At 39.1% G+C, this 13,374-nt stretch overlaps 1 protein-coding gene across 1 annotated transcript in view; it reads left to right on the top strand.

Moving 5' to 3' along the window:
• The window catches only part of tg (thyroglobulin), a 337,489-nt gene that overhangs the window by 239,293 nt on the left and 84,822 nt on the right, over window positions 1–13,374 (top strand). The window contains exons 41-42 of the mRNA XM_039737577.1: window positions 4,958–5,122; window positions 8,658–8,825. Of these exons, the coding sequence (XP_039593511.1) occupies window positions 4,958–5,122; window positions 8,658–8,825 (333 nt within the window). The remainder of the gene's footprint in view (window positions 1–4,957; window positions 5,123–8,657; window positions 8,826–13,374) is intronic.

The raw sequence follows: 13,374 nt of genomic DNA, 5'->3' as shown, positions 1-13,374 counted from the left end.
AAAGGCACTGGGTTTGCTTGTTCTCTTTGCATCAGAATGCTATTTTCTCCAAGTATTTGTCTTCTTCACACATCCCAAATATGTGTGTTAATTTAAATAATATATTAGAACTGGCCTAGTTGTGTTTTGTGTGTGTGACAGTGATTCACTGTCATGACACCTAGGGTTGGTTTTAATGCTTGCTGTGACCTAAATTGAAATGTGTGAGTTCAGCAATAAGCTTACTTAATAGTTAATGAATTTATTTTAGAGAACAAAGGCAGAGTAGCTAACAATGTAGAATAGCAGCTTTAAAGGCTTACTGTATTGCTTACATTGGTCAATTCTATGTTAACATCGTCTTACATCACAGTAAGTGAATAGCCCCCAATATAAAGTGTTATCGATGCTTTGAAAGTTCTATTAGGACCTTGCAAAACGTATATTAAGATCTCATGACAAAGCAGTATAGTAACCGACTAATTGCTGCACCAAAGAAACCAATGTTCTTAAGTGTTACCAAAGAACAGTTTTAACGCTGTTCTTATGTGTTACCAAAATATATATTTTTTTACACTATTGCTGTTCAATTAAATAAATAAATGCTTATTCATTTAGAAGTATATGATGCATTGTTCTGTACTCTGCTGTTACTTTCTTTCATTTGTAAATTTGTGTATGTGCTGAGACGATCTTCAGAAAAGAGAAATACATAAGAGGATATTGAATTGATGTGGTAGATCTTTATTGAGAATGTGCAAGTTTTGGGTTAGCTTGCTTCTGGACTTCTTAATAATTTATTCTTGTTTGAATGTTCTGTTTACACTTGTGCTCTTCAATCTCTCTCATTGTTGTATTACGCACACGTGCTGTAAATGTAACAAAACACATCTTATTTTGTTGCATGGATCAGAATCTTTAAGGAACTTTCAGTCACTTTGTACATAACTCCTGGCAACAGGCTCTGTCATGTGTGTTGTTCAAATCACTTTAATACAAACCATCATATCCTGTCGTTTTTGCATTCAGCTTAGTAGTAGTGAACTTACAGTACATGCATGTCCACCCAACAGAGGGCATGGTGACACTACAGTATTACAATTGATACTAGACTGCTAAAAATAAAGGGGCACTGTCACAGCTGGATCTGCTATCAAGGTGACTTGGTTCTGCACCCTGGGGTCCTGCTGACAAAAGGGCCTCTATCTATGCAAGAAACAGGAAAGGTCCAAGTTCACTGATAGGCACTCATAGCAACACACTGTCCAGCATCCATCCACACTCCAATTCAGTTACCTTACAATTAATGCTCACTGTGACCCAAATTGAAATGAGTGAGTTCAGAAATATGCTTAGTTAATAGTTCATTAATTTAGCTTTGGAGAGATAACATACAGTACAATAGGTAATTATTTAGAATGGGAGCTTCAGTCCATACAATGTCCATTCAAAACAAAATGATGCCAAAAATAAGAATTGGTGGGGCATGATCATAGAAGGGGTCTCATAGGTCACTTTTATAAGACTGTACATTTGATGTGTTATCAAAGAGAAAGACAATAAAACAGTAAGACAAACTGGATGGTCTCTCAAGACAAGTGGTGCAGTGCTGTTTTGCCAAAAAACTATACCTGCTGTATACTAACATTTGCAGTTTAAAAATAAAAGTAAATGATCAGTGTGGACAGTATGGGGCTCTCCAGCTCTACGAATCCAAAACACAGACAGACACAGGGTACAAGTTAAAAGCACAAAGACACTTTATTAAGAGAAACTCTTCTTTTTACAAGAATTTTCCACCACTGCCACAAGTACCACAATAAACACAAGTACAATTCTTTCTTTTCTTCTCACCCTGTCTCTTGGTCACTGCCTCCTCCACTTTGTCCACCTTCCACCCGACTCTGGATCCCTGTGAGGTTGGCAGCTCCTTTTATTTTAGTTGCCCCCGAAGTACTTAGAAACATCTGCCAATGTGGTCTGTCAGAACTTCCGGGTGAGGCAGAAAACCCATGATGCAGGGCTCTTCAGTCCTCGCAGCACCCTCTGGTGGCACCCACAGCACCCAACAGGCTGAGTTAAAGAACTCCAAGTCCCATGATGCCCTATCAGAAACTGTTGCACCGTGGCAACCCCTGGGAGGCTGCCATCTAGCGTTCCAGGGAAGACAGTACCCTTAGGAAGCTGCCTTTCCCCATCCTTCCATCTCCTAGGTATCCTGGCTAGGTAAGAATGCTGGCTGTTTTTAACATCAGTTGAACAAACCATAATTACCGCAGTTGAGACTAATAAGTGTGCTGATATTGTTTCTTCTAGCAGCAACAAGTGGGCGGAGTGGTGGCTGTGAGGTAGATCTGCACTGGTAATCGGAAGGTTACTGGTTCAAATCCCGTAAAATGCCAAAAGTGACTCTACTTTGTTGGGCTGTTGAGCAAGGCCCTTAACCTGCAATTGCTCCGTCCTGGGTATGACATTAATCTGCATCTAGCACTGCAAGTAGGCCCTCCGACCTGCTGGGAAAAACCTGGGTGTTGGTGGCAGAGTTGGCACTACAGCCACCATAAAAAAATCTCACACTGTTCCATTCCATCTGAACTAGTGTGGTGCTGAGGTGTCACCCGTCGCATGGCTGCATTCAGGTCCTAATTTGGGATCCTGAGGTGGTTTGTCATGTGGTGGGTGCAGCAATGTGCTGTATAATGTTGAAGACAACCAGGCCTCTGCAGGAGATAAGACCCACCAAACAGCGCCAAACTTGAATGATGCCATCTCTCTGTAAGGTTTTATATTTTACTGAGTGCAAATAAGTAAAACCAAATCATTCAGTTACATATTACCTTTTTTTCCCCACAAAGTGTCATAATCCTTTTAAAAATGTTAAATTGATGTTTGTTAACTGTGCAATCAGAAGAAAGTTGACTTCCCACAAATGTAATGTTGGGCTTATCAGTTACATTGTAAAACAAAAATCAACAACAAAGGGAGGTGAAGTTGACCGAATATAAAGTTTTTTGTTTTTTTTCTACTTCAATGCCTGTACCCAATTTGTTATTGATGTTTATGATGTTCATAATATGTGAGCATGTGCATATGCGTGGTTGGGGGTCTCTTCAGTTTCTACACACTGGGGCACTGAGTGTCAACTGAAAAACTGGATGTATTACTTGCTGTACAGTTTATAACTAAGCTACACCGCCTGCTGTTTGTATCAGCGGACTGACTGACGTTTGTCTCAGCAATATTCTATTGTTTATTTTTTGCAAAATATGAATGAATCTATGTCAGCACAGTTTATAGTGCTATTGCCTCACTGTCCTACATGGCAAAACTTGAATTCCAGCCATGCCTGTGTGGAGTCTATACATCACAAACACCCAACCCCATGTCACTATGGGTTCTTCTCCAAGTTTTCCAATTTTCTCCATACTTCCTAAACAGCATCCATTTAGATTAATTGATATTTCAAAACTGTCCAGTATGAGTGATTATGGCTGTGTCCTGTCCAGTTCTGGGTGCTACCTTGTGCCCAGTGCTGCTGGTATAGGCCTCACCTGCCGGTGAACCTACAGTATATTTGAGTAAAATTGGTGAAAACAACAGGTGGATATTCTTTTATACCTAAGTATTTAAGTGTTATTTTTAACTGATATAGTGCCCCATTAACTGATATAGTTTAACCCCATTAAGTCTTTATACCTTTGGCTGATTGTTTTATATTGCATCCTCATAAGAGGAAATCTGGTTAATAATTTAGTACACACTGCCTAAAAGGCACCTATTTGTCACTTCCTGCTATATAATAAAATCTTAATAAACCCTTAGCAATAAGTGACTAATAGATGCATTATAGGAGACCCTTAAAGTGTTTGCAATATTTGCAGGCTCACTCCAGAGTCTTAGTGACTTACATTTCATTTTCAGTTATTCATCACTCACATCTCTGTTTTTTCATTTCTTTAAAAGAGACTCGCCACACTTGTTGTGAAAGATTTTTTTAGAAAACTTGAGCTGAATTAAACTGTTGGGCTGAGGGCCAGCCACTTGATTTCACAAATGATAAAAATAGGTAGACCTTTGTAAACCGTCTTTCTTGAGAGTTAAGACTCCATCTCTGCAATGCTTTTTTAGTCCCATACATAGCATAGTGAAAGTATTGTAATGTGGTCAGAATTCTGAGCTCAAGTTTTCAGTAGATTTACAAGTATATGATAATTTCCGGTGCAGTGTAGTACATGATCATCTCTGGTGCAGTGTCTGATTGTGTGCATGTCTGTGGCCTGCATAGCTTGTGGACAAGTCAACTGATTTCTGTCAAGTCTGCCACTGTTTTTTCAATCATGAAACACTACAGTCCCATTGATTCTGAGCGCAGTCTGCTCGCAGGAACCTTCATCTGACTGAAAAACTCAATTTTTTGACTGGCACTACTCTTTTGAAAAATTATATGAATTTCATTCAGAGATTTTTCTGTGTTTCTAACTGATCTGCTATCATAAGTTTACTACGGATAAAGACTTTGCTGTCTATAGCATTTTACTTTTTGAACAATTTTCAAACAAAATGATCAAGAATAAATAATATTTTCAGTATTTGTTTTTGAAGTCCTTTATATCCTTATATATCTACTTGCCTATTTTCCATCTATTGTCTCTGTGTCTGCACTCAGTGAAGATCTTTATGCAAAAATAATCTGAATTCAAATGAATCAGTCATATTGTCATTTAGATTTGCTGCAGTCAAGTGGGCAATGTTACTAGTTTTATTATTTATAAATCTGGACTATGGAATACAAAGGTGCCCCCAACAACCATGACATGAGTATGTAGAAAGCTGCATGACCTCTTTTTGCAGATTTTCTTCTAGCATTCAGTACAAATTAGAACACGTAGTGATTCAATGAATGATCACTCATTTTTTTCTTGATTTAATTTTTGGTGTGCTTTTACCTTTTCATTTTTTTTTTCTTACATTTTTCTAGGGTGGTTCTCCCTTCTCTCCAAGTGCTGTCATCAGCCTAAATCAAGCAGAAGAAAGGGCCATCACTCTGGGGAAAGAAGTTGGCTGTTTCACTTCATCCTCCAAGGAGCTTGTTTCCTGCCTAAAAGATGTGCCAGCTGTTCAGCTGAATGAAGCACAGACTAAAGTAAGGCACTCTGGTTCCTTCTTCATCGTTACTGTCAGATGCCATGACAGTATTCTGCTTGTAGAGTTCTCCTTTACTTTAAAGGTGAACCTCTTTCACAAACTGATCCACTTTTCATTAATTATATGTTTAAAACGTAGAGATATGGAAATAATAGTTCACTATACTATTAACATGTGGCAAAAATTAGAATTTCAGCTTGTCTCTCTGTGTTTTTCATTGTTCATGTTAAAAAAAGTGAATATGGAAAGTAGGCATATAATGTCCTGTGATAATAAAAACTTTTTTTCCATGTCCTGAAATGTTTCCTGCATTTCTAAAGACTAAATTAATTTCATTAAGCTGTCAGTTCTGAATGTTGCACATATGCCCTTTTAAAGTACTTACATGAATTTGCTGTAACTTTGTGGGTTTTCTTTTTAAATTATCTTTAAATACTAAATATCTTCCCCAAAAAATATACAATTTGATTTCTAGTCAATTGTCCAGTTCTATAATAAATACTATCATAAAATCTGCTCCATAATTCAGGCCTTGGGTAGGCAAAGAATTGACTTTGTCCTCTCTAGATATAGGTTATTAATCACCCAGGACACACGCTTACTACCTTACATCTGGCAGAGTGTCTCACAATTTCAAAATTATGAATTTGAAAGTTCAAAAACAGTTTTCAGTTCTAAGTGATGTGTGTCAAGAAAAGCCAAAGCACCTTGATTGTCTGACTGTTCACTGTTGTCTTTAAAATGACAGACAGACTGACAGATATTACTGACCCCAAAATGAAATTGGAGTGTTTTGTTAGCCTACATATAATAATAGCAAACAGCCAAACACAAATTTTGCAGAATTTTAAAGAGTAAAATAATTAATATGTCTCTAATCTCTTTTAAATTAACTTATTAAAATATCAAAAAAGTTTAGCCAGAATATATATATTCTACAGTCTGATGGGAGTTGCTAAAAAGATCTTAAAAAGTGTTTCAAAACAACCTTGTGCTGAAGTTGCTTCACAGTTTGACTAGGGTGTCACACAGAATGTGTTCCTATGTCATAATTGTTTTAGCACCCCTGGAGAGACTAAGAAAGTCCCCAGAACAGAGCCAACCCTTCTGATTAACTTGTTCAGTATTTTGGCATTTCCTTTTTTTGATTTTGATATACTTTATTAATCCCCAAAGCAAAATTGTCTTTTGGCATGAACTTTGGGCCTGCTGCCTCAACATGCCACTGTGTGAAAGGCCACACACATTACACATTTGTATTATGAGCCTCTAATTATTGTACATTATTTTGATGTGTCTTTTTTTTCTTTATATTAGATATTGCATAACTTTAATTCTCTGATTCCTTATTTCTTAGAATTTAATATGCACTATATGACCAAAAGTATGTGGACACTTTATTGAGTTCAGGCATTTCCTTGTTAACAGGTGCATGCAGTCAAGCAAATAGCTACTCTCAATTGACAAGCATTGGCAGTAGAATAGGTCGTTCTGAAGAGCTTAGTGACTTTAAACGTGGCACTATCATAGGATGCCATATATGTCACAAGTCAGTATGTGAATGATATTATTGTGAAGAAGAAGTGTCTAGGATTAACAACAGCTCAGCAGTGAAGTGGCAGACCACACAAATGCAAAGGATGGGGCTACCAAGCCCGGAATCGCAACGTGTGTAAACAATTGCCTATCCTGTGTTGCATCACATGCAGTAGAGTTCTAAACTCCCTCTGGAAGCAACATCAAGACAAGAACTGAGCGTCAAGAGCTTCATGAAATGGGTTTTCATGGCTGAGCAGCTGCACACAAGCCTAAGATCACTATGTTTAATGATGAGTATCAGTAAAACACATCCTAATTAAATTCTGGATCAGTAGAAATATGTTCTCTGAAGTGATGAATCACACTTCACTATCTGCCAGTCCGATAGATGAATCTGGTCTTGGCTGGTGCCAGAAGAACGCTACCTTCCTGGCTAAACAGTAACTACTGTAATATTTGGGGTGGAATGATACTGCTGTTTTTCAGGGTTTGGCTAGGCCCTCTTGTTTCCATTGAAGGGTTCAGTTAATGCTACAGTATACAACGACATTTCAAACAAATCTGTGCTTCCAACTTTGTGACAGCAATTTGGAGAAGGCCGTTCACTGTTGAACTGTGCCTCTGTGCACAAAGCCAGACCCATAAAGACATGGAGGTATGGGAGTGGCCTGCACAGAGCCCTGACCTGAACCCTTTTCAGTACCTTTGGGATGGATTTATATGCCAATTGTGAGCCAGGTCTATTTGTCCAACATTAGTACCTGACTTCAAAAAATATGTTTTGTCTGAATAGGTATAAATTCCCACAGAAACACTCTAAAATCTTATGTAAAGCCATCCCAGAATAGTGGAGGCTGAAATAAGCATAAAGGGGGACAACTCCTTATTAATGCCTATGGTTTTGGAATGAGATGTCCAGTAATAGGTCAGATGGTCAGGTGTCCAATCAAATTTTTGGTCATAGAGTGTATATGCATCAATTAGAATTTTAGTGTTTTGATATACTTGATAAAAACACTTGAATAATATGAATGGTAAAACACTGGATAGAAACGTATATGATCAGAAGAGATAGCCCAGCAAAGCAGGACATCAAAAAGCTAAAAGAAAATTTCTGGGGTCTTACTAGTAACTAAGATTGAATGTTTTGTGCAGCTCATGACTGGTTGCCCATTTAAAAAAGTTAAATATGTCTTCTGCTCACCTATCATATCTCTGCATTCTTTGGCAAGTTAAGTCTACAACCCAACCAGTCTTTCAAATTCATGCTCAGTGGCCCACTGGTATGGACAGAATTTGAAAGTTACCCTGATATTACTTCTGGGATAATCCCCAGAAGTTCTTCAATGTTCAGGGACCCTTGATAATAGTCCAGAGCCAATATGTTCAGAGCTCCTTCCTTTAGAGCACCAGCTCATACATATGGACTGTTTAATGTTCAATACTAGTTAATCTTCTGATGCTACTTGACACCTTTGGGAGCTCTGCTGCCATCTCACTAGTCCCTGTTACCTCTGCTTCACTTTGGTGGTCTTTTGTGAATTAGGCACTTGTAGGAGCTCTCTCTTTCTATGCATTTAACAGTATTGGATCCCACATTTGAAACATGGACCCTGATAAGCCTGTTGTGTACTCCCCATATCCCAATTTTGTCCTTTGCAACCTGTCACTCCCCTTATGTTATGAGATTGGGTTAGCATGAAATCATAGCTTCTTCAGTTATGGGCTTTGTAAAACTATGAAAGAATATCTGTATGCTCTCTCTTTTGTTAGAAAGTAAAATATCTAATAACTAATCTTTTGTCTTTGTGTTTCAAATAGTAATTTCCACTCCTTGAGGTTATGGGCAAGTAATTAGAGCCAAATAAACTATCCATGCTGTCACATTCATGGAATACAAAGCTGTTGTCTATTAAACACTGGTTTCCTGAGTAATGAATCATTCTTTAAAATAAGGAGTTGATAGATATGAGCTTTTTTCTGTTATTTTATAGCTGTTGGCAGTCAGCAGCCCATTTCAAGCATGGGGCCCAACTGTTGACGGAATAACTGTGCAAGAACCACTATCAGTGGCTTTCCAGAATGGCCGCTTCCAGAAGGTTGACCTGATGATTGGCACTTCATCAGAGGATGGTCTTATTAGCAGAGCAAAGAAAATCAAGGTAGGCTGTTTAATTTTTGCAGCTTGTGTGCAATGCTTTTGGCTTTGGGTTACGTAACACAACACATAAAATGACATAATATAACTTATACCTGATTAAGCCATTTCAGGGTTCAGGGGCCAGAATCCAACATGGAAGCATCAGATGCAAGGAAAGAATCAGTCCTGAGTAGGGAACCAGCCGAGTGCTGGTTTACTATTGTGGATTTAATCTCGCTAATACTAGTTTAGAGGCACCATTTAAAATCATGACATGTCTTTATGGATGCGAGTGGAAAACCGGAGTACCGCTAGAAAAACTAATAGAGACACAGGAAGAACATTCAAACTGAGATAGTTACTGGATACCTCATTTTTACAATTTTTTCTCTTTTTAGCTATGGTTGTGTGCAGTTTACATGCTCAGACTTTCCATCTCTATTGCCTTAGCCTGGTTGCTCATCAGATGCTATTTACCGATGCCCTTTTATGATAATGAGTTTGAATGCTGCTAACATTTCTAAGCATTTTTGACAGTTTACAAAACTTGACCAAATAGAAATAGTACACTAATGTCTGCAACCCACTTCCTCTGCCACAACCCTCTCTTGATGTTTTAGACTTCCCACAATGAAGCCATTAGACAAGCCTCCCTCCTTCTAAAAACTGCAGTTATTGTAGGCGTTGTGGTGGTTGGCCCGGACACAGACAGGCAGACATCATGTTGTCATCCAACACACGTTTATTTACACTATTATTTACAAAAGTCATATAAGTGCCACACAAACCCCCACAAGTCCCCAAATACCTGGCCACACAATGCCTTCAGTCTCCTGTTCAGGCCGCCTCCTTGCCTCCTCCAGCAAGCTCAGTCCACTCCACTCTCGCCTCGAATGAAGGGAGGCGGCCCCTTTTATCCACACCCAGATGTGCTCCAGGTGCTCCCCGGCAATCTCCCACCGACACGCCCCCGTGTGGCAGAAGTGCCGGCTGTATCCCCGGAAGCACTCCGGGTATCCCTGCTTCTCTTCCCCCCAGCACTTCCTGGTGTGGCGGAAGTACTGAAGTCCAAGGCTCCAAAGGCATGGGGGCGTCCCCTGGCGGTGACCATGGGCCCCTACAGGGTGGAGCTTCAAAGCTCTGTACCCGTGGCCCCCAAAGAAACCAGGGCGGTCACCCCCAGATGGTCTGGGGAAGGCGCAAGCCCTCCTTCGGTCCTCCTGGGCGTCCCAGCCGGGTCGCCACCCCAGCCACCTGCGACAGCGTGTTGTTTGGTATTCCCTCACACCTACAACTCTGCTTTTAGGATGGTGACATGTACTTACATTTCTTCTTCTGAAGAACGATCTAGAGTAACTTTGAGTCTCTTTATTATCTATTAATGATACATTTAACTTTAACATTAAAACACACAGTATCAAATTTAAACTATCAAGGTCAGTTTTGCATTAAGTCAGCTCCCCCACAGCATCCAGGCGTGAATAAGATCCCCACTCCAATGTATCCCTTAAAGAGAGACCCTCTTGCCTTCCTCTCCTCCTAAATGCAAGGCAAACACTTTCTCGGGTTTCTTTTAGCTTCCTTAATGCAGCAATTTGATAGCTGATAGCGATAAGAATTTGTTTTTTCATGAAGAGACAAATTGTTGCTCTTGCATTTCAGCAAAGCATAACTGTATTCCTGGCATAGCCAGTTTGTCTGGTGTCATGTACCGCTGCTTGCCCTGTTACCTTTGATTATTTGTTTGAACTCCTTCCCTCAAAACTAAAGAAACAATAAACGTAAAAAATAGCAATAAAGAAAAAGGAAGACTGTTGAGGCTTATCAGCAGCCATATCACCTGCGCTTCAGAACAGGTCATCCACCTAAAGCTAAGCATGTTCAGGCCCAGGCAGTATTTGGATGGGAGACCAGCTAGGACAGAGGTGGGCAATGTTGGTCCCGGAGGCCACAGTGCCTGCAGGTTTTTGTTCCAACCTAATTGTTTAATGAGAAACCAATCCTTGCCAGTCTCACACCCTATTTAATTTTATGGCTTCTTAGTCTGCAATGTTAGGTTCATACATCATAGATTTTTTTCCAAGGATATCATCCAAATGATTTGAATCCTAAAACTGATAATTCTGTGTTTGTCACACATTTTATTATTTTATAGTAGTTCATGATGAATCCACACAGGTGTAAATGAAAATAAGTTAGATGTTAAAACTGTTGGCTCCTTTGTCATGTGTATCTTATTTTTAATAAGAAGTCATTAAAACGGTGAATGCAGCTGTTTCAAACTGAAATAAGCAATTAAGGGTGAGAAACCTTAACGAGTGAGACCACTAAAATAAAGCTCCAAAAAGTCAATTCAGCAACAAGTGCTTCATCAGCAATAATTGACTTAAGAAACTCGATTGGAACAAAAACTTGCAGCCACTCCAGGACCGACATTATCCACCCCGATCTAGGAATAACTGGGTTGCTGCTGGAAGAGGTATTGGTGAAACCAGCAGGGGGTGCTTACCCTGTGGTCTGTGAATGGATCACAACGCCCCAATGCAGTGATGGAAACACTGTGCTGTAAATATGGCGCCGTCCTTCAGATGAGACCTAAAACCATTGTCCTTACTTTTTGTGCTTATAAAAGATCCCTGGGTATCTTTCAAAAAAAGTAGGGTTTATCCCAATGCCGTGGATGAATTGCACATCAAGGCCTCATCCATTCTGGCTCCCAATTATTCCCTGTCTCTAATTGGCTATCATTCTCACCTCTTCACCACATAATAGCTTATGTGTGGAAAACATACTGACGCAATAATGGCTGCTGTTGCATGATCCAGTTTGGTGATGCACATTGGTAGTGGATGAATTGGTTCTTTGTCTATGTAAAGTGCTTTGAGTAGTGAGAATAGCACCATATAAATGTAATTAATTGTTTCTATTGTTATTATTATTATTATTATTATGTATTAAAACATTTCACTTTGGCATTACCTTCAGCTTTTCCATAACTTTTTAATTTGCCCCAATGTTGATTTGTACTTTATACATCTGGGCAAAAATATGCCTTTCATTCTTGTGCATCAATAGACAATATTTTCATGTTTTGTTGGTGTTTCTGTGAAGTGTGTCCTGAAGCTATGGTACACAAAAGTGGCTCTTACTATCCCCACACTACTACTTTTTTAGGTCCACTGGCGATCCTAAATTGTCACTAGTGTGTGCTGTATGTGTGTGTGCGCCCTGTGGTGGGCTGGTGCCCTGCCCAGGGTTTGTTGCCTGCCTTGCGCCCTGTGTTGGCTGGGATTAGCTCCAGCAGACCCCCGTGACCCTGTAGTTCGGATATAGCGGGTTGGTTAATGGATGGAATGCTGCATGCATGCAAAAAATGAAAATAATTTACTGGTTACTAAAGTTTTCATTGTACTGTTAATCCTTAGCATCCCTTCAAGGACTTTTCCGGTAATGTGTGTACGCCTAGTGTAGCCGTACATCTGTCATATCCTGTTAGTGTGGGCAGAGATACTTTCATAAATGATGGGAAAAAGCTGATACCGATGGAGATCGATTTTGTTTAAAAATGCTATGTTTAAATGAAAAAGTAGTAGTATAAATGTAGTTTGAGTTATACTAAAAAGGAAAATTGTGCGAGCACTGAAACAAAACTCAATGGAACTTTCAGCCACCACTAATATTCAGAAAACCTACAATGCTGTAAATGCTAAAGGGATCAGGAACTGTTCTAGCAAGATGTGACCCCACACATCCAAGTGTTCCATTATTTGATATATCAATGAAAATGGCAAAAACTTTGCTGCCTTAGGCTCTATTCTAGAATCTTCCCTTAGTGCTCAGTCTTGTCATTTTATGTCTGGGTGAGCAATTGTTAATATTTTGTGTACACCTTTCTAAACCCAAAAGAATTAAAACAAAATACAACAAAATGATCAATAAATGCATACATTATACTGATAAGTTAAAATCATAAAACCACGTAAAATAATTTTAAAAGCTGTTTATAGGTTGAATTGAATTTAGTTTTGTTAAGTTTGACTTGATTGTAAGGAATGTTATGTTGTTTTTTTTTAAATTCAATAAAAGATTTTTAAAAAAGCTGTTTATGTACGGGCACAGTAAACACCTACTGTACATTTTAAGTCTGTCTTTAGAAATCATCCATGGTGGACTTTGAGGAAGACTATTCCACAATGTTCAAGTAGAGATTTAAACAGCTCTGTTGCCCACTGTACTAGTCTTAGGAACAGCAAGGAAAGGGCTCATGTGAGAAGATGAAAGTTGGTGGGCTTTTGCAGATCAGGAACATAAGATGGTGTTTGATTATACACAGCTTTGTAAGTTAGAAGGATTGTGTTTTAATATGTAATTTAGTTGGTAAGCCATGTGGTTTCTTTGGAGTAGCACTATGGCTTTCTCAAGACTTTGTGTGACATAGCCCTCTAGTAGCAGAATTCCAGACATAACGCAAATTTTTAAATTTAGGCTGTAGCCCAGCCTAGTTTTTGCAAAGGCACTGAGCAGACACTCAACATTTGCCAAAATGGTCTGAGGCAAACAGCATTTCTTAC

Source organism: Polypterus senegalus, chromosome 15, assembly GCF_016835505.1.
Source record: "Polypterus senegalus isolate Bchr_013 chromosome 15, ASM1683550v1, whole genome shotgun sequence".
NCBI classification, from domain to species: Eukaryota; Metazoa; Chordata; class Cladistia; order Polypteriformes; family Polypteridae; genus Polypterus; species Polypterus senegalus.
Note: the sequence above shows the minus strand (reverse complement) of the source record. Positions and strands in the feature narration are given on the sequence as shown.